Here is a 27,552-nt window from a genome sequence, read left to right on the forward strand (position 1 = left end):
TCGCACACGTTACCATATATGCTTTTCTGCAAGATATAAGTAAAAAGCATCTATGGTTATGTACGTGCCACCACATCATTTTTATGTCTCCATTTGTGTCATTCCAACATTTTCCAACTAGTATTTATGCAAAGTTAGAATTAGCTGAATTGCCTTCATAATTGTAACGTGACGTTAGGGCAAAGGCTCGTCCCAAGACATTTCATTTAATGTGAGATAATGGTTTGTTTGTTATGTAAAAAAATTAATCTATCTACCATTGGGGAATTTATTTATTTTTATCGATTATAGAGAGAATCGAGACCTGAAAAGTACAAGTAAATGTGATGCAGTAAATTGAGTCAGAATAGGGACCCAGTTGTGGTTATTATAGAGGTTTTTAAAGTCATAGTAACTTTCCTTACGGCTCTTGTGGCGTATGAGCGTGACTGCATGTAAAGCATTGGAATGAAGAAGAGTCGTGCACTCGTCTTTGGACACGAGGGTCCATCACTGAATTGACCTGATAGTGCACAGATGATCATAGATTTATTTTCTTGAGATACAAGTTAGAAAATTAACGATTTTTTATACATTGTCAGACCATGGTTTGACCTGACAGTGCATAGATAATCATAAATTTATTTTCTCGATATATAAGTTAGAAAGTCAACGATTTTTTATACACTATCAAGCATGATTTAAAATTTTGTTTCATTCCGTTGTTTTGATTGTAAAAGAATCAAAATGATGTTGAAACATTATCAAAATATACAAAACATTTTGAGACTTAAATTTAAACATTTATAGAGGTTTTTCAGAAAATACCTACCTCCAAGGGCATGTCATTCGTTTAAAAATATAGGGGTATTTTAAATATTTACAAAATTTGAAGGGAAATTGTATAAATAATCAGTCTTCAAGAGAAGACCAAGGACAAGGGCACTTATCACACGAGATATAAGAAACCCATAAGAAGAAGAAAAAGGAGGAGGAGGAGGGAAAAATCTTACCTGAACTTCGACGATCAAGGTTTCTCTCTTCATCATTTTCTTTGTAAATCTCTCCCTCTCTCTCTTTAGACCCATCACGCTCAATTTTTTTTCTTTTGTTATTTGGGCTTTTAGATTTGTTTTGGATGAAATATTTCGATACAAACGAAATAAATTGAAACATTGACAGATCAGTATTTTAGTTTTTATATACTTGAGAAATCGAATTCGGATCACTCGAATTTTGGATAAAATCCAATCCATTTTAAGCCCTAATGTGATGTGCGTCACTAACCCCAAGATAGAGGAGGGTAACATGCAGTGCGCATCTTTGAAAGTGAGCTCACCCCACCCCTACATACCCATGTGAAATGAATGTTGAGATCACATTAATGAGGGACCATCGAAGAGAAGCCTCACACATCCACACTTATTCACTACTACTTCACCTCATTTCGCACAATAGGGTCCAGTTCACTTATTTCAGTACAAAACAATGCTTTAACGAAAGTAACCAGAGAAATGTACTAAAATAGAGCAAACATTTGGCATAATTTCGAAAAATGGAGGACTATTGAGCTTATTTTCAACAACGATAATTTATCATTTTTAAAAATAATTTATTTAATTAAAATAGTTATAAAAAAAAAATAAAAACTTTAAATAGTAAAATGATAAAATAATTTATCAAAAATACCCCTTTTTTTAATATAAAAGAAAAAAATCAAGTGCCAATAAAATCTTTTTGACATTGTACAAAAATAAATTATGATCTCATGTCAAATGGATCCTATTGACATTAAGCGTTTTTTTTATAATAAAAAAAAAAAAATTATTTGTCAATTTATAAAAAAAAAATACTTAATGTTAATAGGATTCTTTGGACATTGTACTAAAATAAATTCTAATCTCATGTCAAATGGATCATTTATATATATGTCAACTTCTCCACTATGTAGGGATGTACAAATTACTCATTACCCGAAAACTTGACTTAGAACCGAATCGAAAAGTTTTGGTCTGGCTTCAATGTTCACATCTGAAAACTGAACCCAAACCAAACAGAAATACTATAGTGACATACTAATTTGGCTAGTTGGTAAGACGTGTTGTCTTTGCCACATCTCAGGTTCAACTCTCTTAAAGCCGACTTAAAATACCTTTTGTTTAACAATATTATAGTGAAATTCTATTATACTCGAATCGAACTGAAACCAAAAAATACTCGAAATTTTCAATTTGGTTATGGGTATTGAATGTTGATGAAAACCCAAACCTGAAATACATTTGTTCAGTTTTAACAATACCTGAACCAAACCCAAAAATTCAGTTCAGTTCTACACGAATGTACATGCCGACCGGTGTGTCACAGACTTTGGCCATAATAATCACATTAACATGTAGCCCATCTTTTGATGGGCCCTGCAAAAGAATATCTTGATTGTTGATTCACAACCATTCGATACAAATACCAAACCAACCCCCCCCCCCCCCCCCCCCCCCCCAAAAAAAAAAAAAAAAACAAATCTACGTCTAATGAATAGAAACCACCCTTGAAAATGCTCAAATATATGGCTAAAAATCACGGATCAAGCTCAGTTTTGGAGTGTAATTGCCCCCAAAAGATGGCCAAAAATGACGGTTTAAGTTGTGCTATGAATGCACAAGGTCTTACCCTGTATTAATAAACACATCCTCGAGTAAAATGATAAAATAAACACTTCAACTTCAAACATTTGAGGTCATTTTAAGTTGGTCTTTTGACTTGTTGAGTCCCTCCAGCAACACTATGTGGACATGGGAGTCATTGCTAGGGATCTCAATGGGTTGGACTTGGAACTGACCTGATATCCATCCGATCCAGCAAAAAACTATCTGTCAAGATTAACTATTTGAGTTCGAATAAAGATTCAATTCGATAATTTATTGGATTTTTATTATTATTGATCATATCCGATTCAAAGGATCCGGATCTAATAAATTTCAAATTGGGTCAGTATCCTACTCGAACTCAACCCTAAATGACAGCCCTCGTTACTGCACAGCTAAGGCTATCAATGGGTCCTGTGCAGGTTTGGGCCGGACCATGCATGGCCTGACGTTAATGAATCTTCAAAATCCTAGTACAAGCCTGGCCCGCAACCATTCAAGCCCATAAAAATATATTATAAACCACATTCTTACTTTTAATTAATTTTAGAAAAAAAAAATTGAAAAAATATAATATGCCAACTGCCAAGGAAACATTGTTTGGCGTCGTTCCATAATTTTGTGGAGGGCCATTTTCTTTATAACTACTGTAGTTTAAGTCGGAAAAAACAAGAATAAAAAGGGTTCAAATAATCATTCTTGGGTTCAGCATCCCAATCGCCATAAATCTTTAGAACAGAGACAATGTGTACATTGATTCTCGTCATCACAGCCATCAATGTCGATCCTCAAGCAACCCAATTTCCAAGATTTAGTCCAGAAGCATCAGTAGGACCGCGTTTGCTATTGAACAATGCACGAATACAAGCATCTTTATGGACAATACAAATTACAAATTACAAAGATGTCATTTTAGGATCTTCATCATGAACTAAGAATGCCAAAGATAATCTTTGGCACTTCATTTTATTGTATTTAACAAAGAAGAAATTGTTTGTGTCTGAACAGGTGATCCATGTTAATTAATTGGTGATTGGACAGTTTAGATCAGCTCAATGAATCTCGGACTTAGAGCAACTCCAACTTACTCTGCATTGAGCTCTACATCCCCCACCCCACCCCACCCGACCCGCACCCCACCTGCAATTTTGGAGAGCCAGAGCCTTTTGAAGGGTCTTCAATGCACTCTGCAACTCTCACCATTTGAAACATTTTGGAGAGCTGATTTTTTTAAAAAATAAGAGTTGATTTTTTCGTCGGGAAAACAAGAGTGAGATTTAGAATCTCTACCTTTTGGTGGTAAAGGATGATGACAGTTGGGTAGGATTTGACTGGAACTGAGTTTTGGGTAGAGTTAAAAAAAAAATGTATATATTCGGTTGGAGTACATACGTTTTGAATATCCAAAATAACTCTCCATAATGGAATGCCAAGTCACTATTGCTAATATTTATGGATGTCCCCGTTGGAGTTGCTCTCATATAGTTTCAGGGCTCCTGTTCTTCAATGCATTAAAAACATCTAAATAAAGAGATCCTAGATTTTCATATACAACAACCATTTATGATTTTGGTATGGTTTAATATATTGTATTCCTTTCAGCCAACCAAGGTTCTACACACCAATATTAGTTTTAAGTTCATAAATACTGAAAAACTGAGTGTTCATCTCAAATAATACAGTAAGCATCAAAGCTAATAGCAGTCCTATTAAAGAGAGACCCTCCAGAATCAAAAAATTAAAGATAAAAAGCTTGAGAAAACATTGCAACAAAAGATTTCATCACCAAAGTCCATTCTCTAAGCTTATAAACTTAAACAAGGAAAAAAAGCGGGGAAATAAACAAACCATTTATGCAGTAATCTGACCAAAAAGCAGCTTGCGGATCTGCAATAAGCATAAGATGAATATAGTTTAAAGCGTGACCATAGATGACTTGATAAGGAATGATGTATGGTTGTTTCTTAAAAATAGAAATGACATGAAAATACATCCTATTATCATACAACAGAAATCTAAGAGAAGTCCTAGATCAACCACTAATGGTTAGATGATCATATCCCTCCAATCCATGCTCTTTTATCTGACTTCATTGGTTTTTGAATAATGCTCAAGTGACCTCAAGTTTATACCTCCTCGCGCATCCTGACGTGAAAGTGTGTAGGAACCATAGATGCTTTTCATTGAGATATAAGTCAATGAAAAGCATCTATGGTTCCTGCACTTTCACATCAGGATGTGCGATATGAGGTATAATCTTGAGGTCACTCTAGCACGACTCTTGGTTTTTTATTGGAATGTTTATCTCTTTTTTTTTTTTGGGTTGGGGGGGGGGGGGGGGGGTACCCCCTATGGTTTGGCATAATTCTATGTCGACCCCCTATTATTTTAACAATTGCACTTACCTCCCCTATAGTTATCTAATAGGCTCACTTACCTCCCATCCGTCTACTTGCCATTGATCAAACAGTTAATAAAATGTGTTTTGTTCTTGATAAAGACCACTTTATCCTTTTTAAAATGTCATTCGTTTTCATAAATAAAAGTATCCTTGAGAAAAAAAAACGATTGCATAAAATGATTTGTGTAAAAAATTTATATTTTTAAAATTTATTTATTTTACAATAAAAATAAAATAAAATGATTTGTTTTCAAAATGTTAAACCAATTTTATTTTATTTTTAAAAAGAACATCAGAAACATTTGTTTCCCTTTTCGAGTAAAATTAATACAATTGAGCAATAAACACAACCCCAACACCACAAAATTGTTAGTTGCTGAAGGAAAAAAAAAATGTAGGAATAGAAAGATACCTCTGGTAGTTTTTTCCGGAATACAACATCCAACCTTGCATCGAGTGTGTTCTCGAACACAATCTTCCCATCTCGAGAGGCCAACACAACCCCTCCAGCGCTGAGGAATGCACATACATGATCAGCGCAAATAATTAATCATCATTAATATGCTTTAACTAACAGAAAAAGTGAAACTGATCATGAACCTCAGGCAGAACTATCAGTCTGATACTACAGCTGGTTATATCAGTCTGAGCAAACATTTGTGCCCTTATAGCTCCACGGGAAGGGCAACAGTAATGGTTAAAGTAGTAACATTAGTAACAATTTCCCTCAAAGATCCTAAAGCTATAAATGAGTTGGGTCCCATTCAACACCCTACGCTTTACCCTACGTGTTTTGTCCTACATGGGTTAGAAGTTTTGGAATAGGCTGATTTTTGGTGAGGATGATCTCTATGGTGAGGAGATCATCCTCACCAAAAATCAGTCCATTCCAAAACTTCTAACCCCATCAAAATTGGTTTACAAAAAATGGACGGTCCACGATTTTTCAACTTGTAAACATGGGGCTAGAAATTTCGGAATGAGCTGATTTTTGGTGAGGAAGATCTTCTAACCGTAGAGATCATCCTCACCAAAAATCAGCCCATTCCAAAACTTCTAACCCATGTAGGACAAAACATGTTGGGAAAATTGTTGGGTAAATGGTAGGGTGTTAAACATTTCCCAAATGAGTTATATTAGTTTGATAATTTATTTTTATATTTTTTTATAGAAAACAAAATTTATCGAATAAGTGGCCAAGAAGACCTACTAGTAGTTTAAAAAGTTTAGAAAGCGAGTTTATTAATAAGTTTTGGAAAGGGATCTGTTTGTAGTATATTGAGTTTTATAATAAATATTAGGAAATTGAGTGATTTTGATCCAACAAGTCGTTCTTTGTGTTTTGTTCCATTGTCTTGGACAACCAATAGAAACTATTGATGTTTGGAGTCACTATGTTCTAACTAGTTTCTCAGGTTTCTTGCTATACATTATGCAAATCCTTCATTTTCTTTCTTTTCAACCATAATTTTCTATCACTCCCTTTAGCCTCCAAACTTGTAGGATATCTTCTCTACATCAATTGTGTGCCTGTTTCCTTTTCTTTTAAAATTAATTTATAACTTTTAGTATTTTTTCAACTATCAAAATTGTCCAATAATCTGTTCTGTGCCATAGATATTTATGATGTATAGCAACATCAAATCATTTTCAGCAAACCTAAAATCCAGAGGGACCTCAGTCATATTCAAAGCTTTTATAATAAAAATGATAATGATGGAAGCACAATCACCATAAGTATTTATTTATCAACTTCAATCAAAATTGAAACCTTACCAGTGAAGGCCATGGGCATCATGATGGGAAGGTGCAGGTGGCAGATAAATGTGAGTGTCAACTATTATCTCGGGAGAATGAACCTTCGCTTTCTCTGCATACTCATGCTTTGCAGAATCCAAAACAGACTCCACCGATATCAGATCATCTTTCCGACATCGCAATAAGACAGCGGGCTCTTTCAGTCGGAGCAAGCTCTGCAAAAGAAGAGAGCCATATTATTCCATTATAAAATAGCAAAAAAATTCAAAATTACAAATAAAACTTTTGATTCAAGAACCATACTTAAATGAATAATGCTGAAGTGACCTCAAGATTGTACCTTGCATCGCACATCTTGACGTGAAAGTGTATGGGAACCATAGATGCTTTTCATCGAGATATGAGCGAAAAACATCTACGATTCCTATCCACTTTCACGTCAAGATGTGCGTATGAGGTACAATCTTGAGGTCACTCCAGCACGACTCTACTTAAATTCCTAATGAATTCCCAAAGTACTTATAAAGAAAAAATGAATTTGAAAATTAAGTAGAGAATCCTCCTTAAATAATACAAAACAAAGCATAGAAGTACAAACTGCCCATGGTACAAAAGTGTGTTAATATGTGAAGAGACTTTGGGAACCGTACTGTAATAATCTGAGACTTTCCAAAACATGAATGTCATGTGAGTTCAATTCTTTTTTTTTTTTCCTTGTTTTGATAAGTAGTTCAATTCTTCCGTTTCCTTGGGAAGACTGCAATATTTCAGTGTTCATAACATTATTGAGTATGAATTGGTTCTCATATTTCCTCTATATTCTCTCTCTTATTTCTTTTCTCTGAACTTTTCTGATGAACTGAGACTAAAAACAGAGAATTTTAAGTCCTTAACAAGATTCCTGAATTGTCTAGAATAGATTCTTTAAGTTCTAACTTCCTGTTTTCTTTCAAACACTTATAGAAATGATCAACACTATGTGACAAAGCTCATCATTTCTTTGAACCACAAAGTAATTTGGCAATTTTATTTAAACTTGCAAGTATACATAATTATCAAAGAATTATGAAATTATTTTTCAAATAAGCTTTGACATAATTATTTTAAACATGCAAATTTTCATATCAAAGGTGTTCCTCCTCGTTGCGGGTGAGCTTAAGGTTTCACACTGACACCTGTTCTATGGGCTCCACATCACTTTAACTTGTCATTGTTCCAACTTATCAAATAAACAAACAATAACATAACTACATATAAATTAAACAGATTTTACGAACCTGAACGACAAGATTGCTCAGAAGAATTTTGTACCCATGGTGGTCATCGCTCACATGTAGGAGCTCCTTTGCAGCTGCCTCCTTCATGGAGTTAACTAAGTCATCCTGAGCTTGAAGAACTTTGATCCGAGAAGCGTTGAGCTGCATAGAGTACTCACTGCACAAAACCAATTTAACGTGCTTTTAATCTTATATACACCATAAGCAAATCTCCACACACACACGCCCCTCCAAAAAAAATGTCATTTTTGCTTCAAGGTATCCCAAGCATCTGATGTAATCGGAATACACGTCACATCAAGAAATTATATAAGTAAATTAATATGACCAATAATCCAATCAAACAATAAATAAATAAATAAATCCAAGAATACTAATGCATTAATTCATTAGTTATTTGCCTTAAACTATTCTACCCATTATATTTGATATAAATGATCCAAACTGGCATCCTCTTTGATTAAAGGCATATTTTGCTACCTCAAAAGCTAAATTTTTGCAGAAATTGCATCAATAACGGGCTAAGAAACGATTTTACTTCAGTTTTGTACAAAAGATGGCAAGTTTCAAAGCATGTATGAAAACAAATTAAAGTCCTAGTAAATCAATTAGAACAATATTAAATCCAAAACCAGAATTACAATTTGAGATTAAACTAATGCAAAGTTGATCTTCACAGATTAGAATTTTATACTTTTCAATTCCAATTTAGATGAAAAAATTGGGGCAAAAAATTACACTTTTCGAGAATAAAACGAAATTGAGAAAAAAGTTCGAATCCAAATCCAAATACAGCCCTGGTAAATCAGTCAGAACTACATTAAATACAAATCCAGAATTGCAGTTTGAGATTTAACTAATGAAAGTTGATCTTGAGTTCATCGATTAAAAATTTACTTTTCAATTCAAGTCTAGATGAAAAGATTGTGACAAAAAATTACATTTTTTGAGAATAAAACGAAATTGAGAAAAAGTTCGAATAATTTACATTTTCTTCCGAACATCAACTTGCTTCTCTTTCCTCTCATATTCTTGCCTGATTTTCTTCTTTTCAGCTTCAACCAATTGTAACTTCTCAATGTTGAATTCCTGAGTCAACCAACAAAGGATTCAGATATATTTGGAGGAAAAAAAAAAAGGCGAAATCTATAGAAATTATATTTAAAAATAGGAAATTAAAGAGAGAAAAAACGGATTTTTAATGAAATTCGTCAATACTTCTTCAGCAGAAACAGAGATCTCGTTGGCCTTCTCCTCCGCTTCTTGACGGATGAACCTCACCATCTGTTGGATCTGCTTCGAGACATCTGTGTCGTTCATTTTCGATCAGATCTCAGTAATCGAGGACCACAAAGTTACAGAGAGAGACAGAGATTTTGAAGTTTTGATCGATTCGAGTCCGCAAGGAGAGTAGGCGAGGAGGAGATCAGAGGAACAAAGAAAGCAATTTAGATAATAAATGGGCCTGAGCCCACTTGACAGTTTGGAAATATCTAGGTACTCGTCGGTACAAACGACTCTCGATGCCCCCCCACGTACTGAAGTCCCCCACGTGGCACACTTTCGATGGTCCTTTACATGATACTGATTGATGGTTTATTGCCAATAGGGCTGCAATCTGGGTGGGCTGGCCTGAACTCAACCCGATTCAAGGGCAAACTTGGACCGAGTTATGTAGAAGATGAGTTGAGCCTTTGTTAGAAAATCTCAACTCGATATTAATTCGGGTTGAGAGTATGAGCAACCTGAAACCGATGTTATATATTAATATATAAATATTTTCATATTAATTATAATTTTTTATTTAAATTTTTTTATTCTACGTTATTATTTTGACTTGTAGACAATTTTGATATTATTAATGTGACCCTTGGTTTAATATAATTTGTCTAAATATTCTCTCAATGATAGATTTGAAGGTTGTAGGCGATTTTATTTACTAGTAGTTTAATTTTTTTACGCTATATATCCTTTTTTTTAAAAGAGTCGTGCTGGAGTGACCTCAACAGGGGACACCTTGATGTAGTGGAGCGCGCATGTCCATGGATGCATTTTACTCGTATCTCGAAGAAAATGCATCTACACCATGCACACCACCATGTCAAGATGTCCACCACTAAAGTCACTTCAGCATTAATCTTTTTAAAATATAAAATTTATTTACTAATCAAAATAAAATTAGGATTATTTAACGAGTTCGACCCGATCAAACCGTTCAAACTTACCTAATTCAATGTGATTTCATATTTCATGTTGCTTCCAAAAAGGTTTTCATTGCCATTTCTCATTCAGAAACCTTTTCGTGCCAAATGAAATTTTCAGAGGTCGTTTTCAGTATTTGAGTCAATATTTGGCACATAGGTGTCATCTGCAGTCATGACTCAATTTTTTTATTCGGATTTGAATAAACATTTAATTAATTCTTTATTTAGTATGGTGTTGTCTATGGCAAACTCAAATTTTTAATCAAAATTTTTTTTTAAAGGATCTTATCTTCTCCTAAGAGCATATTTCTCATATTTGAGTCATCTCGGTCAATAAATCATCAATACGAAAAATTAAGGTGTAATCTTAAATAAATGTAGAGAGTCTTGTCATTATATTTTTAAAAAAAATAAAAGTGACATTTGTCACGTAAAAAGGTGGATTCCTCCAAAATTTTGAAGCATGACTGTTTCAAAGTCGACTTGTGTTACACGTTACAACTTACAGATTTATACTTTGCAACATACAACAAGTTACAATGACATTTTTTTTTCATCAAGTTTTATAAAAATTCATAAAAAAATGCATTTTATTTTTTAAAAATTTAAAATGATTGAATTATTTAGAATATTTCAATAATCTGGAGAATAATACTTTCTTTGAAAAAAATGAAAAATTCATGAATTTTTCAAGAATTAAACAAGAGATTGCCAACAAGGGCCAGGATTTTGCCTACATATTGACAACTTAAGAGAGGAAAAAGTTTTGTGAGGACAAATAAGGGTATGTTTGATTGCACATGGAAAATAGGGTGGAAAATCAATTTCCATGGAAAATGACATTTTTCAAGTGTTTGATTGCACATGGAAATGGAAATTCATTTTCCACCCCATTCAAAAGATCCACTAACTCATGGATTTCACTTTCCCATCCATATGGGTGGGAAAATGAAATCCACCCATATTTTCCATCCTCAATTCTTCCCTACCACTACCATTACTAGTACCACCACCATCACCATTGTACTAATCTCGCCGTCGTCATCATCACTGTTGTCACCATCGCCGTCACCGTCGGCTCCGTCTCCGACCATCGTCTCTCTCTCTCTCTTCTTCTTTTTCTTCTTCAATTCTTCTCCTTCCCTCACCTCCTCCGCCACCACTACCACCACGTTCTCCCCCCATCTTCCTCACTTACCTCCGTCGCCGCCATCGTCGTCTCCACTACCGTCGCCGTCACTGCCGCCACTACATCCTCCCCCCTCCCTCCTCCTCGTCATCTTCTTCTTCCTCTCCCCCTCCTCTCATCTTCTTCCTCCTTCTACTCTTCTTCTTTTTTCCCATATTTTTCCATGATTTTATCCAAGTGAAATCAAACAATGGAATTTGATTTTCCAAATCTACCTATTTTTCACAACTAATTTTCCATAGATTTCAAATTCCATGGAAAGTGACTTTCCATGCAATCAAACATACCCTTAAGAGTAAAATTTTTATTTATGAGGGCAATAGTGACGAAAATTTTTATCCGCGAAAACCCATCTTTACCTGCTTAACTATGGCCCTCCATGACACGTTGACAAAGAGCAATGATAAATGGACTTTTTCCCCCTCCCCCCTTCGCTATGCATAGAACCATAGATTTTTTTTCTTCGGGATACACAATTATACATATTTATGAGATGTGCAGTTGTGCATCCGGAGAAAAATCCCTGGTTTTATACACAGCCTCATGGGGAGTGTTTGTCGCGCTGGGGGGAGTTAGACTTGTTGTGAAAAGTCTCCATAAGATTTTGCAACGCAAAGTTCTGTATTCTAACATTTTCAAACTGCAAAAGTTAGCAAAGTCCTGCAGGTACTTCCAGTCCGGAAAAATTCTAACATTTTTTGAATGAGCTAAGTTGCTAATTGAATGAATTCTCCCAGGTTATTAGGAGAGAGAGGGGGAAGCATGGTTTTAAAACTCGTTTAGACATCTCTTTCATTAATGAGGCTGATTCTTATCAGACAAGATATCAGATTTATTTGAGTCATCTCGGACGAGATTTTAGAATAAAAAGCCTTGGAATTAGTACAGCAACTCCCTGGCCTAGGCTATTGATCGGGAAAAGAAGTTCAATGAAAGTGTTTCAAACGTTAGTAATTAGAAATTGATCGACCGGAATTGTTTCAATAATAATATAATAATAGAAGCCCTCGATCGAGTAACTGGGGAGCAGGGGAAGGCCTTCATGGAGGCTATCAGAGGAGTAGCTCGAGGTTGTTGCCGGGTCGACATTCGAATGAAAGTAGGGGCTGTCAGGTAATGGCGTGGAGCGGTTGATCAGGAAGGCAGTCGGATGAGTCGTCTTGGTCTTAGACGAGATGTAAACTATGGAGGGGAGGGGAGGTGAATTCTCTTTATTGAAATTTGAAAGTAAAAATAAATAAAAAAATTCCATGCTTTTATTCATAATCGAACTTGCACATCCATCCAAATCCAAATGTTTGACACTCTTATGGTATCATGAGCTCAATCCCAGCCATCAAATAAAATTGCACAAGTAAGATCATCCATTGGTTGTTAACATCTATCGGGCCAAAATTCAGAGCTTGTTCGCAAATTATTAGGTAGAGATAGCTAATCAGCGGCACCATAGTATCATCATAGTGGAGCAATCAAGTTACATAAAAATTTGATCTCTACACAATAATAGGCCTCTCTCTGGATGCACAAAACCTATGTATATTTCTTAAATTTTATATCAGTCATATATCATCAGATCAACACACAACTGTCAACTGTGGAAATAACAAAATAGTAAACAAACCAAATTTACTATGAAACCCATATGTTTCTCAGCCTCCTTAGGAAGGACTGTTGAGCAAATGTGCCAGTGCCTTGTCAGTGTCATTGTCGTACATGGCTAAAGCTTCTGCAACACTATTCTGCGGGAATCCCATTTCTCGAAGGAGGTTGTATCCATTAACAAAATCCCGAACCTGAAAACAAATCACAGCCTTTAGTTACACAAACTGTGAACAAATCACATCTTTGGTTACATCTGAAGGGGCAGCACCGGTGTGTTTGTGTGTGTGTGTCTGTGTGTAAGACATGATGTCCACAAATGAAGTCTCCCTCAATTTGATGTGCATGTTCATATAAAAGGTGTTTTGAGGCATCCTAAAGGCTAATAAGAGGTTTGATTTGGATTATTTATTACATCGTAACAGAGTTGCACCAGTGCCAAATAAACCACATATAGACTATATCTATATGGCAGGATTAGTGTCAGACAAACAAACATGGAAGGTAATTTTGTCAGAGAAAAACCTAATTCATGATAAGTAAAATGATTTTTGAAGTCGAACAAGACCTTTATTTTACCCCAGCCCTTAAAATTCCATCTGACACACTTTGGACCATAGACTCCAAAAACTTTTGCTTCAACTCTTGGTGAACCTACACTCTGGAAATTAGCTTGATCTGATGTGTAGCCATTAGATTTGAGCATTTTTGAGGAGTGATTTCTAGCCATTGGATTTGGGCAATTTTTTGGATGCTTGGATGTCATGGTTACAAATCACCAATCAAGCCAATTCATGCTGTGTAAGTTCATAAAGAAGTGGGGCAAAGGTTCATGGGGTCAGTGGGCCCAACTGTCCTATGTGCCTGTGCTCAATCTCTCCTATAGTACCCCATCAAAATTCATGTGCATTGTAAGCATAGAAGGGAATTATGAAGCAGCTACCAAAAAGGTAAGACTTCATGAAAACTTGTTACAAAATGATAAGTTACCTTGGTTGGATTGTCTCCATAATTAGCAACTGCAAGGGGCACAGCTTCTTGGCTGAGTCCTGAAGTGATGTATTTCCTCACTACAGGATCTGTGACAGAGCCCTGAAACATATATCATATTATGCACAGCTATCCAGCTATAATTATGAGCATTATTACCATCTCAACTACAGTCAAATAAGATGACTAAAGAAAATGTGACAGCACCACTTATCCCAAAGCAGATCTACCACATCTTCGATAAGTACTTAGCTAAGATATTACTTGAATGGATCACCTCTAGCGAAATTTTGAACTGCAACCTATACAGTTTTTTTTTTTTAAACAGCTCTCCCAAGATCCCCCACCCACACACACACAATCTGATCCTCCATTTTTGAACTCTAGATAAAAACGAAGAACTGATAGGTTCCCGAGTGCCAATAAAACACACCAGTGCCTCACAGTGTTTAGCTTAACTTACGTGCCTTTTTTCAATTATGCAACCATCAAAGCACGGCAATGATGTTGGGCCATAAAAAATGAACCTCTGCCATCACAGGATCATAGGCAGCGCATAACCCATAATAAAAGAAGGTTAGCCCATAAGACATCCCACATGTCAAGGGCTTGACTCTTGAGATGTGGAACTCAAATTAAGAATTACACGAGATATTTTTAAGATCTCTGCTACCTAAAAAAGGGGGTCATCATAGAATTCGACGTGTAAAATGTGTCGGACTAAGAGGAGTGCTTAAAAACGCAGTTATATAGTTTCACTTCACTAACTTAAAATGATCATATACACCTTATACCAAATATTGCACTCAGTAACATGAATATCATTTCATCATTCAGGGGTGAAGCCAGGATTTTGCCCATGTGGGGGCAACTAAGAGTAGCATTTTTTTTTTTTTTTGTGGTGAGCAACTTAAAGTGAAAAAAATATTTTGTGGGGGCAACTAAGAGTGGAAAAAATAAAAAATTTGTGGGAACAATAGTGGCAGATTTTGTTATCTACCGCTAATATCTGTCGCTATAGGTCATTAAGACCTAAATCCGCCCGTCACCATTCAACAACCATATCTTCAATCGTGAAATGTATTATCTTACGAAATTAACGTGTGCTGATGAATTTCTGCAATTGGTTTCATGCCCTCCCTAGTTCTCTATATTCTATTCAGTCTAGTACCACCATCAAAGCAAAAAACATAAAAAAAAATTATGCTTTTCTTTCGCGTGCTTTGTGGAATGACATGTCGACCTTAGTTTATCTTTAAATGCATTTGGGAACATATGGTCAACTGCGATTAATAAAGTAATGTACCAGTGAAGAAGTTGATTCAACATTTTTAGATGGAAGACTTCCATGTGCAAGTCGACTCCAATTCTGGCTCTCCTTCTCCGCCTCCGCTAGTATCTTCCTCTCAAATTCAAAATCAAATTGAAATGTGCTCCGTGGAATATCTCCCACTTGTGGTGACAATTGAGGCTGCAAAATCAACAATCATACCAAGAGCACAATTAGAATAAAATTTAAAAATAAAAAATAAAAAATTTGCATTTTATGATGTTGAATTACGAAGTTTATCAATTAATTGTACACTAAACTCTGTTCCAATTACAACTTTATTCATCTATAATTGATAAATAAAACCTAATAAGAACTCACCAGGGGAGTTATCCGATATTCCGGTTTTATTGCAACCCTAATTCCCATTCCTGCTGCAAATCAAAAACATGAATTCAGATCACAAAGTTTTTGGTGGAATTTTTTTTAAAAAATTCAGAACGAAAATTAGGGTTTTGTGATTCATGCTTTGGATCTGTAATTATTAATTATGACCACTGTATTTTCTCAATCAACCAATATTTTTGCATAAAAACAGAATAAAAAATAATCAAATTGGACAAACAAATAGAAATTAGAAAAAATTACAGAAATTAAAGATAAATAAAGGGAAGGAGAAAGTTATTACAAGAAGAGGAGTGTGAGGAGTTCCGAGTGGAGGGAGGGACAACGGCTTGACCATGACCGGCCCTTGGATATAGAGAAGAACCATGGTGTCCATGATTTGATGATGAACTAGTGACCGTTGGTTTGTACATCGGGATATGTCCATCATAAGGTGGTTTGCTCCTGAAGTCGTAATCCATGGAAGATAGGTGATGTTGAAACTGGAGAGACAGAGAACTACCAAGACAAACAATTCAAAACACGCAAACCGAATTGGGTCTACGTGGCATACATGCAAATGGTATGTTCGGGCCCACTGACCCAAAAGTCAGCTCCATCATATTGACCCTGATAAGTGAGGTGTCACAGTCCTGTCGCCGTCGGACTATCTTGTTCATCCAACGACACATATTTCGTGTCGATGTGGGCCATTGATGCTGATGTCACTACGCATTAGTCGATCTGTCACTTGCAGGTCTTAGTTTGACTGTAACCAGGCGTTGAGAAAAAGGACATTGGCCTCTGTCGAATAGGAGATTGAAACCTGGAGATCTGCCACGTGGACTTTGATTTAATAAGGTGCAGCGTGCTTCATGAGCTGGCGATGTAACATCGTATCCGCTGTTGGGACCCACTGGTTTACAGTGTGCACGTGATGAACACGTCAGCGTAGGACCACTTTCCACTGACCACCGACACTGCTGTTGATTGCTTACGTGTTAAGTTGCTTCTCTCATCTCTAAAACTAATAAATAGAAATCTAAATGAAATATAGAGAAAGAGAAATTTTTTATTGACAACCCAACTTTTACTTATTCCTAGTTATTGGCTCTTATTTTAATTAAATGGGTGTAATAAGTAAAAGTAGGGGTGCTAATAGCATTCTCCAACATGCATTGCTAGTTTCACTCGATCACTTAAAAAAAATTCTTCACTAAAGAAAAAAAAAGTCGGGACTATTTTTTCTTTTTCAATTTTTTTTTCCTTCTTCTTACATCATCCACCATACATGAAGTGCAATTAGTAGGATAAGAAAGAAAATTTTATAATAAAAAAAAACTACGTTTTCAAAAGGGTGAAGTAAAATCGAGGAATGGTAACTTGCATATTTAAAAGCTAAAGGATATGATCAACCAAGACATTTTAAAATTTAAAATTTTCTTATGAGGGCAAAGCAATGGATTTTGTTTTCTTGATGTTATTTGTCAATGTAGCATACAAATATTCTAAGTTTAAAATAAATAAATAAATAATTCTTTTGTAGCAAGTGCCTAAAAAAATTAAATATTTTTTATGTGAACTCCACACCTTGGTTCTACATATGTATATATATCAATTTTAAAGCTAAAGTTATTAGAGTGAGTTTGGAAAATTTTATTTAATAGAACTTAAGCTCCGCCTCTAGAAAAGAAAAAAAGGTCTTCATTACTTTCTCTAAAAAAGAAAAAGAGATCTTCAACAATAATACTTCTAACTCAAAATTTGGACTAGATTAAACATATCAACCCTTAATAATAATAATTAAAAAAAATCTCATTCTCAATCAATCGAACTTCAACAAAGAAAATAAAAACTACGTTAAAATTCTATGGAAGATCAAAGCTACAAGATATTCTTCATAATAAAATATTTATTTTTAGGTAATCAAAGTTAAATATGTAGAGAAGGAAAATTGTATGAAAACCCCAAAAAAATTATGTCTACAAACCATTCTTCATAAGAAAAGCCTCATTTGCAATTGATTAAGATCAAGTTTGAAGAGAAATCACACCTAACATCATTTTTCACATTTTATGGTTAATTTTTTTGTCCAAATTTTGAATGTTAATGAGATTATTCTCTTTGTGCAATCAAATATAAATATATGTTTTTTATAAAAAAATAAAATTTAATGGCCATTTTGAAATTAATGTCAGAAAGTAATATTTTTTTCTCAACAATCATACATGACCTTTTGTTGAATTTAAGTTGAGGGAAAAGAAGAAAAATTAGAATAACGAAAAATTGCTATGGCGCACATAATATTCAATGTTGTCTTATAGACAACAAAAGTCTCAAATCCCCTTGAAATCGAAGATACAATTGAGTTTTTGGCGAATTTGTCATCAAGATATAACATTGTCCTATTTAGTTAAAATTGTATGTTTGTTCAAATTTTATACTAATTTTGAAAGAACTTATAACACAAGATTGCTAATACACAAGTGTCTTTTGTGTAGAAACAAAAAATTAAGAAGATAGAGATTTAATTTCTTTGATATTTTTCTTGTCGGAATTGATATTTTTACATCGGGTACAACCTCAAAGGTCACATCCATTTGAAAATCGAAAAAGAAACTCAATAGTGTATTAAACCCATTGGCAGTGTCCTCCGAGTGAAAAACCAATTAGAATGGTCGTTAGGAGAAACCTTTTATAGCAAAATCAAGTAGGCACCGTTTGGAATCAACCAACACACGTTTGATTCCAATAAACCGTTAAATGGTGCCCCATGGGCCAATTCGGCACCCATTGAATTAGTTTGGACCATTTTCAGATTTGGATGGACTTCTCTTTTTAGCATTATCCAACACTTCTTTTTTTAATAATACCCCTCATCATTTTGTCTTTTAGTGAAAATGGCTAAGGCATGTTAGTTTTTTACACAATAAATATGTTTAGTATGTCATTAATAATTACATTTATTATGTTGATATTGATTACCAAAGCATTTACCAAAAAAAGATATTTTATTCAAAATACTAAAATACTCATAACATATATTATGTAAATAAGCATTTATTACGTAAAAAACCAATATACTCTTGTCTTTTTTTTATTATTAAAAAATAAAATGAAAAGAAAAGGGATATTATTTAAAAAAAAAAAAAAAGTGTCGGACAATGCTAACGTCTCTATGAAACATTAGACGTTAGCATTCCCCACACATATACATATTATATAATAATAAAAAATATATAGTTTTCTCATATATTAAATAATCATCAGAGATTTTCGGAGAGATCTTTAAAATAAAGAATGAGGGGAGAAGATACTCTTGTTTATAGATTTCAAATTTTTTATATAAAAAAATTAAAAATTAAAAATAATGTGGGAATTTTACAAAATATTTAAAAAAGAGAGATCAAATAATTTTTTTTCTTATAAAAACAAACTCTAATCCGTGTGAAAAGATAACATAGGATTGCTTTATTGCACATCACTTACTTTTCATTTAAAAAAAAAAAAACACAACAAATTTAATGTAATTTTTAAATAAAATAAATAAATTTTATTTAAATTAACATTAAATAAATATAAAATATATTTATTTCCAACACCTTAATCTCCTGCCAAAATTTGAAATTGATCACATGAATCCCTTTTTTCCCTCTCGACATCTAAATAAAAGCTTCTGTTAATTTCATCAAACGACAGGGGCATTTCCGAATTTCGACCAGACATCCTTCACATTCTAAATTAGTTTTTTAATCATAAACAAATCAAACTATCGTGAATTAGGTTTAGTCACCCTTTGGCCTTCGCGGACTCCAAAGGCTCTATTCATTTTAGCGAATTAATAAATACAAACCACGTAAGCCACCTGACACCTAAAGAAACCTAAAACCCAAAACGCGTAGTCGAAGAGCGAAAGTTTAACGGACACGTGTACGGACGATCTGACTCGGAATAAAATAATGGTCTGCACTAATACGGACAGTCCAACTCAACTACCACCGTAGCTCCGTATATACATGTTGTGTACAGGCTGGATATACCGACACGTGTTGAGTGACGTGGCTGTTGTCTTCGCGCTCTCTTCTTCTGCTTCTGCTTCGTCTCCTCTCTCTGTAATAATTTTTTTTTTTAATTTCTCTCTCATTTGCAGAAGAAGAATAGAGAGAAATGCCGAAGACGAAGGGCTAAGGTTAGGTTAGGTTGTATTTATCCAGAAATCTCTCAATTGGTGCTGAAGTTCGTTTGTTTCTGCGAAATCTTTTGTGGATTTTCAGTTTTGAAGTTAAGTAAAAGGAGATTTGGAGAGTTTTTAAGGGATTCTAGGAGCTTTTGGAATCGAAATTTACAGGTACGTTGAATTCGAAGTTTGATTCGTTTAATTTTGTCTTGTAACGTTAGATTTACGATGAATAGTGAAATTTTGAATTTGGAGCTTGCATTGATATCTGATCTTCGGTGATTTTTGAAATAGAACGTTGGAATTTCTGGTTTTTTTGGGCAAGTTTCAGATTAGAGTTTTATCTTCATCTTATGGAGTTTCCCCCTTTTTTCGTGCACAAGCGATCCAAACAGTCCCAAGAGGAATCACAACAAATATGTCCACAAAACAGATTGTCGGGAAAAATAACAGCTTTAAAATGAAAAATTGGTTTCAAGCTGAAAAAATTAAAGCTATGGTGAAGGAAATTGAAAGTAGTTAAAAGTAGAACTGTAGAACTCATAACCGAAAATGTAGAGATTTTATAAACAATATGCTAGGGACAAGGGTACTTTCGTCTATATACCACATCACGATGGGATGGCCTGTTGTGGTGATGTTCATTAGTTTGCTACCCATGACTTCCTTATTGCTTGTGTGGGTGGTGTAAAGACGTTAGTACCCCTGTCTTTTGTCAAAATTCATGTCTAGGGAATTTGATTCCGAACCCCCTTTTTTTTTTCAACTAGGATTTTTATCTGTTATTTTGTTAGGATGATTTGAAGATGACTAAAGACACTATCATATCTCAAATTGGTTCCAGCTTGGAAGTTAATTTCTTCTTTGCAGTTGGTAAGGCCTCAAAAATATGGTTTCTCCCACTATATAAGATGTTTGGATCCCATTTTTATGACCAAAAATACCTTCTTTTTTTTTTTCATGAAGAAGATTTTGGGGAAAAATTTCTCCTGGGGCAGAAATGTCCACCTTATATGCATAACTTCTAGTAGGAATGTTGATAAGTGTTCAGTTGGTTTGAACTATTAATCTAGAGTGGTGTTTCATCTAATTTGAAGATCAGAGATCATTTCGATTCCATCCTGAAAACTCCAATACAAAAACACAGAACATGCTTTGATAAAGGGATTTTACGTCTGCTCCAAAGCAATTGCCACCTTTCAGTTGGGAACTTGACCATGGGAAATAATGAAGCTGAGACACCATTGAAATCTGAGAAAGCATCTTCACCTGCACAGGTGAGATAAAAAAAAATTATTAGATGTTCCATTATTAAATATATGGAACTTATTGATCTTTCTGTTGAATAAATGTGTGTTTGTGTATGGATGCATAAAGATAATTTTGTTGACTCTAAGACAACTGATCATGGGATTGCACCTTGATGAGTCAATAAATGATTTTTGTCAGGATGAGATCTATATGGTGAAGAAACCATTCTCACAAAAAACCAACCCATGGCCTTCTAAGAAGTTGTCTACAGGTTGAATGATAATGGACCTTCAATTTCACATCAACTTGTACACCAAAGGGCTGATATTTTGTGGGGATGATCTCATCATGGAGTTCAGCCTTACTGAAAATAATCCACGCATTCATGTCATGTGAGCCCAATGACTAGAAGTCAGTTTTCCTATATTTAATGGAGATATTGTTGGACCATTGCTCAATTCAGTGACCATCTTCACAATGGTGATATTATTGCCAAGGGTAAGAAGCCCATTACATTGTTATTGACCGTATGAAAAGTTGAATAGATTGGAAAATGAGGCTGCTACCTTGGTGAGGTGGTAATACCACAAACATGGGATCAAAACCATCCTTAAAACTTAACCTCGAAAAAAAAGAAAGAACAGAGAATAGAATAAAATTGACACAATTTTGGCATCTATTGGTTGTTCACATGAGTGACAGAATATTGGTATATCCCTTTGTGTGTTGGCAGGAACAGACCAACATTCATGCTTATCCCAATTGGGCAGCTATCCAGGTCATTTACCTTACACACGACTTTTTCCTCTCTTTCTTTGTTGATTTATTTATTTTTGGTTAATGATTCAATATCTCAGACCTCTAACTTGATCTATTAAATAAAATAGCTCAAATGGTCCTTTTTCTTGAAATAAATAATGAGTCAAGCTCCTTGGCTTAAATGTTCAGGCATATTATGGGCCTGGAGTCACTTTACCACCTCCATACTTCAACTCAGCAATTACACCCAGTCATCCCCCGCACCCATATATGTGGGGCACACCTCAGGTATTTCTTAAATGGTCAGGGTCTTTTTTCACTACATACCTTGTCTTTTACATATTCTTTCTTGCAATCTTATGTTCAAGATTAGGAACAAGTCAACAAAATGGATTATTTTCTATCATTATTTTCAAGTCAACATCTTCTTAACTGTCTCAGCCTCTGATGCCACCTTATGGCGCACCCTATGCGGCAATCTACTCACATGGAGGTGTTTACGCGCATCCTATGGTTCCACATGTAAGTCTATACGCAGATGACATTGCATATATTTTCAGTTAACAACTTGGAGAAATGCTTGTACTTTACATGCTGCAACCCTGAAATATGAGACCAAAGAGATGGTTATGGCTGCATGTTGTCCTTTGTAAAAGGTGACATGCCTTGAGAAGCTTCCCTAGAATCCTAAAGGAAGAAAGTGAAGCTCATTATATTGTGATGGCAATTACTTTCACACAAAGGCTTATTGAAGGCCCAAGATCAGTAGATCAGTATATTACGATCTAGAGTTTGGACTCTGGTTTGAAGCAATGGCCCACTCCTTGAATTGTGGGAGGCCCGAAGAATTTTTGGGACCACCTACCATGTATTGACTGAAGATATTGCTCAACATAGACCCCAATATTTGGGATAAGATTGTGATGATGATCTACCATGTCTTTCTCAACTGTTTAAACATTGACGATTATATTAAATATTTATGGATAGGGGTTCAAATCAAGCTTGCCTATTAACTACAAGGCTAATAATTGAACATTCAAATGATGACCTAAATTGAATTGAGTTCAATCTAAGGTTTTGATTGGGTTTGTTGGCAAATTATTATATAATATTTACCAACCCAATTTCACGTGCGTGCATGCACGCACACGCACACACACACGCACGCGCATGCTCATACATCCTGAGTTAAATCTTTGAATAGTATGTGGCTCACATTCCATCCAAGTGCCTATCATTTGGATAGTTTAGAACTTTGGATCAAGGATCATGTTGATCAATCTGGGAGCTAATGATTAACTAAAGATGGTGCGGTTACCATCACAGAGAAAACAGGGTGGATCTTGAGTGAAATTAAACCTGTTTTGATAGAAATGCTCTGATACATCCATGAATTGTTGCATGTCCAGAGATCACATTCACAAGGTCATGGGAGTCCGTCATCCCCCGCTGTATGCGAAGCCGTGGTACTAACTTTTCTGCCATTTTCTCTAATTCATATTACCAGTAATACTCTAATTTAGAAGAACAACATAAGGGATACTTACATTGGGGAGAAATGATGGGAAGAAGCTATCCTTTATACTTTATCTGGCACACATTTAGAGTTATCATATCTAAATATTGTGATGTGACTATGATGCAGGCAGCAACTCCTTTGAGCATCGTAGCACCTACCAAGTCATTGAGCAATAAAGATCAAGGCTTGGTTAAGAAGTTGAAAGGGTTTGATGGGCATGCAGTTTCAATTAGCAACGCTGGGAGTGCTGAGGTGTCACAGAGGTTTGTTGATCTATTATCATTGTCGCTTTGCTGATATTCTGCTGTTTTTCTATGCTTCTGCGACAAGTGTTCCATCTTGACAATGACCTTGGTAAAAAATCAGTTTGTTATTTATTAAAAAATAAAAATAAAAAAAGTCATTTTGTTAAATTTTCTGCTCTGCTAACTCTTTGACTATATGACATTGGGTGCAGTGTGGAATGTGGGGCAGAAGGTTCCAGTGATGGAAGTGATGGGAATACTACAACAAGAGTAAGGATTGTTTATTTTCTTACTGATGCTGGATACCATTTTGTTTTTAATTTTCATTATGGATACCAATGATCTTGTGTCTTTATTAGAGTGGCCAAAAACAGAATAGAACAAGTTGCGAGGGCATACAACCCACAGGTACGATAACATTGTCTACCAAGGATAATTTCTCTAGAAGCAATATGGTAGCCCTGGCCAATCCTGTGTGCAGCATGTGGAATAGGCTTGAGATAGTGAAAGCGGACATGAAAAAACTTTCAATAACAAATGATGCGACTCTGGACAGAGTGTAATGGAGGAAATTGATTCTTTTAGCTGACCCAAATCCATGGGATAAGGGTTTGATGATGATGATGATTGGATGGATGAGTGACATGAGTTTTGGATTATGTCATGTTCCCAGATGTGGTACACCGATCTGGATCATCACTGACTATGGCATGCAATGTCTACTAGAGAAACGTTGGGTTCACAATTATATGAACCTGAGACTGTGACATTGTTTCCTTTGTTACTTAACCCCCCTCTGTTCTTGAGTTCTGAATCAATAAATATGGCCAAGTATTGTGCTACCATGCCTGGTTTGGTTTGCAAAAGGGTATTGCCTGACCAGTTGTTTGCTGTTGGAATTTTCTCATGTTGAAGTATATTATTCTTTATGTATAATACTTGATTTCATTTCTGCCTTTTTTTTGTTCAATAGAAACAGGCAAGGATGTGAAAGATGATGCGGAGGCCATTCCCATATTTGGTGGAGAGGCAAATGTTACTTCCAATAGGTTTCTGGGGGTTACTGTGGCTTCTGCTGGTATTACAGGGAAATCTGTAGGAACTGTACCTTCATGTAGTGGGAAAGCAAAGATCATTGCAGCTATTTTCCCTTCTGCACCAGATGTAGAGGTGCCAGCTGATGATAGTTTGCCATCTGAACTCTTGATGAGGGTACAGTTTCCTAATTATTCTACTTCTGTTGTTTGGTGCTTGTAGAAATTTGGCTGGCACTGGCATATGTATTCATGGGCTTCTGAATTCTTACAGTTGAGCCACCAATTATGCATATTTCTGCTACCATGTTACCTACCACCAATTATGCATATTTCTGCTACCATGTTACCTAGTGTTGCATTCTCAAATTCATCTCAGTAGCTTATTCCATGCTTGTTAACAGTTTAACTCTACGATTATGGTTTGTTTTTATTGGGATGCAAATGGGAACTTCTTTTTCATACCATTTATTGATGTTAACTTCCTTAGGATGAGCGGGAGCTGAAACGGGAGCGGAGGAAACAATCCAACAGAGAATCTGCTAGAAGGTCAAGGTTAAGGAAGCAGGTAAAGGAAATATGTTAACATTATGCTTCTTTTCTTCATCCATGTTCTTCATTTTGAACGTCTCATTATCTGAATGAAAGAACCTCGGTCTTATTATATTGTTATTATCTTCTTTCAGGTTGAAACTGATGAACTTGCTCTGAAATTTGAGCAGCTAAAGGCTGAGAATCTGACCCTGAGGTCTAAAATAAGTCAAATAACACAGGATTCAGAAAAGTTAAGGCTTGAGAACTCGACATTAATGGTACTCCCTCCTTTCTCCCCTCTATCACAATACCAGCCTTCAATGAATGGGCTTTTTCAGGATCGATTAGCCTTATTATGGTTTTAGAGACAGCTAAGACGATCTCATTGATACGATATTTGGTCCATAGTCCATCAAAGAAGGTAGTCCACTGATTGAACAGCTTGGATGTCGTGGAGCTTGGTCATATGTACAGTATGAAGCGAGGGCAAGGAGATCCATATTTCTTAGATATATAAAACTCTCACATCCTATGACTACTTGCTACATTATGCACTTGACCACCCCAAAGATGGACTATAGCCCATACATCACGATGGACAATCCTAGCCATCTTAGGTGAACAGATTTCACCTAAAATCCCTTAATTTGATGGCTAGTCACTGTGGCCTATGCAGATGTTTGCCACTATTTAGTTGCATGGATCAGTGTTCAAGTTCACAATCATGGCCATAGCATCCGTTTTTGGGTGGAATGTAGTTTATTATCTAATAAGCCAAATTGAGAGGAAACACACATCATACATACTACCATGTGAACAGTGTATGGGAAAAAGAAACACTAAATAAAGGTAACCTCTACATCAGTTAAGGACCCACAACTCTATGGTCCAGAATAGGGTTAAAGATCAGGCACACACAATGAGATAATGGGGCAGGTGTTCGGCATTCATTTATCAGAGGATGTGATCCAATGGCACGGGGAAAGACAACCTTGGGTACTCTCTTGGTAAAGATGATCAAAATTAACTCTAGTCCTCCAAGTGCAAAATGAACGACAAGAGAGATATGCCCTTTAAAAATCTCCAGGGGAAAGAATAAGCGTGGGGTGTACCTTGATCTTCATTGTTCCTGTAAAATAATATGATAAGAGAGGTTTGTTTGTTTAATTTGCAAATGTTTTTGGGCAAAGCCCAGCAACCCCTGGAGAGAGGGAAGGACTCAGGTTGCTCTTTGAATCCACTAGTTGTCAGTTATTCAAGTCTAAGCTTGTGATGTCTTGGTTATCCTTTTTTATAAATATGTAAGATGGAGGTATGCACATCATACATTTTTGGTGGCTTTGATCACCTATCTATTGGTGAAAGTGCAGATCGAGGTATTTTGTTTCAACAACATTCAAAGGTTTGACAGTGCACTGCAGCAACTGTACTTTAACGTATTTCCTACATCTTTAATAGGCGTGTACCGAACTTACATGGTTTTCATCTTACAGGAGAAGCTGAAAAATGCAGAACTGGATCAGGCCGGAGAAAAGGTTTCCAATAACATGGAAGCAAAGGGGATACCAATTGTCAGTACTGAGAACTTCTTAGCTCGAGTGAACAACTCTCTCTCTGTAACTAAAAGCATGCAACAGGAGAGTGAGACCAATGAAAACTCAAATTCCGGAGCCAAGCTACATCAGCTCTTAGAGTCGAGTTCAAGGGCAGATGTTGTGGCTGCGGGCTGATAAAGCAACTGATGTTTAACCACCCTTTCACTTAATTTGTGATTTATGGCAAAATTATCAGCCCATAATTACTTGTAATGGTTAGTCTTATTTTGCACAAGCAGGTGATCAGCTTAAGAGGATAACATATTAGCGAGTTATTCTTGGCTTGGAGGGAGGACTGTTGCCAATCTGAGCCAGATAAAGAAGCTAGATTTTCACTAAATCTCTAATGGAATTATTAATATGTGGTTTATTAGATTCCATTGGAACTCTTGTACATTGAAAAGAATTTAGAACTATGTTGTGTAATACTAATACTAATACTAATAGCTTCTCACTTTTCTCTTGCCATTTGGATCTCTTTTGTGGAAAAATGCAATCCCACTGTAGGACATGCAGCGAGAAATAAAGATAAAATAATAATTTTCTGACCCAGAACCATAAATCTTTTTCTTGTATAACCCAACGCAAATGATCTATGGTTCTGTGATGGGGGGCGTAAGATAATCATGACTCATGAAGATATTATTTATAGAAAAAACTCAAATCATGCCTGATCTCGATTTGATAATTTTATTGAAACATGTTAGATTAAATCATATTAATCATATCAAGTTTGGATAAG

At 35.4% G+C, this 27,552-nt stretch overlaps 3 protein-coding genes across 12 annotated transcripts; 1 reads left to right on the forward strand and 2 right to left on the reverse strand.

Moving 5' to 3' along the window:
- Window positions 1-3,181: 3,181 nt before the first annotated feature.
- Window positions 3,182-9,511, reverse strand: LOC147389894 (V-type proton ATPase subunit E-like). Of its 3 annotated transcripts, none has more exons than XM_086418717.1 (7): window positions 9,276-9,511; window positions 9,046-9,146; window positions 8,058-8,214; window positions 6,799-6,995; window positions 5,435-5,534; window positions 4,470-4,508; window positions 3,182-3,464 (listed from the first exon to the last, which is right to left on the reverse strand). In XM_086418717.1, exons 1-6 carry the CDS (start codon window positions 9,375-9,377, stop codon window positions 4,473-4,475), a joined length of 693 nt encoding a protein of 230 aa, XP_086274843.1. In that variant the 5' UTR covers window positions 9,378-9,511; the 3' UTR covers window positions 3,182-3,464; window positions 4,470-4,472. The 3 variants fall into 3 exon arrangements, with proteins under 3 accessions (XP_086274843.1, XP_086274844.1, XP_086274842.1); XM_086418718.1 differs by having other exon boundaries at window positions 3,182-3,492; XM_086418716.1 differs by lacking the exon at window positions 3,182-3,464 and having other exon boundaries at window positions 4,249-4,508; window positions 9,276-9,510.
- A 3,455-nt stretch (window positions 9,512-12,966) lies between these two features.
- LOC147389895 (uncharacterized) lies at window positions 12,967-16,211 on the reverse strand. Its single transcript, XM_086419337.1, has 5 exons — window positions 15,998-16,211; window positions 15,691-15,743; window positions 15,346-15,510; window positions 14,040-14,141; window positions 12,967-13,243 (listed from the first exon to the last, which is right to left on the reverse strand). The coding sequence occupies exons 1-5, from the start codon at window positions 16,173-16,175 to the stop codon at window positions 13,109-13,111; spliced, it is 633 nt and encodes a 210-aa protein (XP_086275463.1). The 5' UTR covers window positions 16,176-16,211; the 3' UTR covers window positions 12,967-13,108.
- Window positions 16,212-19,805: 3,594 nt separating this feature from the next.
- Window positions 19,806-27,278, forward strand: LOC147389896 (common plant regulatory factor 1-like). Of its 8 annotated transcripts, none has more exons than XM_086418220.1 (14): window positions 19,806-20,041; window positions 20,665-20,743; window positions 20,968-21,147; window positions 21,855-21,899; window positions 22,070-22,168; window positions 22,322-22,402; window positions 23,293-23,349; window positions 23,529-23,665; window positions 23,860-23,917; window positions 24,007-24,055; window positions 24,621-24,859; window positions 25,172-25,249; window positions 25,368-25,493; window positions 26,709-27,278. In XM_086418220.1, exons 3-14 carry the CDS (start codon window positions 21,088-21,090, stop codon window positions 26,943-26,945), a joined length of 1,266 nt encoding a protein of 421 aa, XP_086274346.1. In that variant the 5' UTR covers window positions 19,806-20,041; window positions 20,665-20,743; window positions 20,968-21,087; the 3' UTR covers window positions 26,946-27,278. The 8 variants fall into 8 exon arrangements, with proteins under 8 accessions (XP_086274346.1, XP_086274347.1, XP_086274349.1 ...); XM_086418221.1 differs by having other exon boundaries at window positions 20,973-21,147; XM_086418223.1 differs by having other exon boundaries at window positions 21,018-21,147.
- Window positions 27,279-27,552: the final 274 nt, after the last annotated feature.

This window comes from Akebia trifoliata, chromosome 12 (assembly GCF_017979445.1).
Source record: "Akebia trifoliata isolate Shusen 1 chromosome 12, ASM1797944v1, whole genome shotgun sequence".
NCBI lineage: Eukaryota > Viridiplantae > Streptophyta > Magnoliopsida > Ranunculales > Lardizabalaceae > Akebia > Akebia trifoliata.

Coding starts and splice junctions, on each gene's coding strand:
- LOC147389894 (XM_086418717.1), bottom strand. CDS start 9,377: ATGAACGACACAGATGTCTCGAAGCAGATCCAACAGATGGTGAGGTTC. Junction 9,147..9,275: donor TCTCTGTTTCTGCTGAAGAA/GTATTGACGAAT, acceptor TGGTTGACTCAG/GAATTCAACATTGAGAAGTT. Junction 5,535..6,798: donor GATGCCCATGGCCTTCACTG/GTAAGGTTTCAA, acceptor TGCATTCCTCAG/CGCTGGAGGGGTTGTGTTGG.
- LOC147389896 (XM_086418220.1), top strand. CDS start 21,088: ATGGGAAATAATGAAGCTGAGACACCATTGAAATCTGAGAAAGCATCT. Junction 24,056..24,620: donor CGAGGGCATACAACCCACAG/GTACGATAACAT, acceptor TTTGTTCAATAG/AAACAGGCAAGGATGTGAAA. Junction 25,250..25,367: donor GGTCAAGGTTAAGGAAGCAG/GTAAAGGAAATA, acceptor ATCTTCTTTCAG/GTTGAAACTGATGAACTTGC.
- LOC147389895 (XM_086419337.1), bottom strand. CDS start 16,175: ATGGATTACGACTTCAGGAGCAAACCACCTTATGATGGACATATCCCG. Junction 15,744..15,997: donor CTCCTCACACTCCTCTTCTT/GTAATAACTTTC, acceptor TTTGATTTGCAG/CAGGAATGGGAATTAGGGTT. Junction 14,142..15,345: donor TTGAATCAACTTCTTCACTG/GTACATTACTTT, acceptor TATATGTTTCAG/GGCTCTGTCACAGATCCTGT.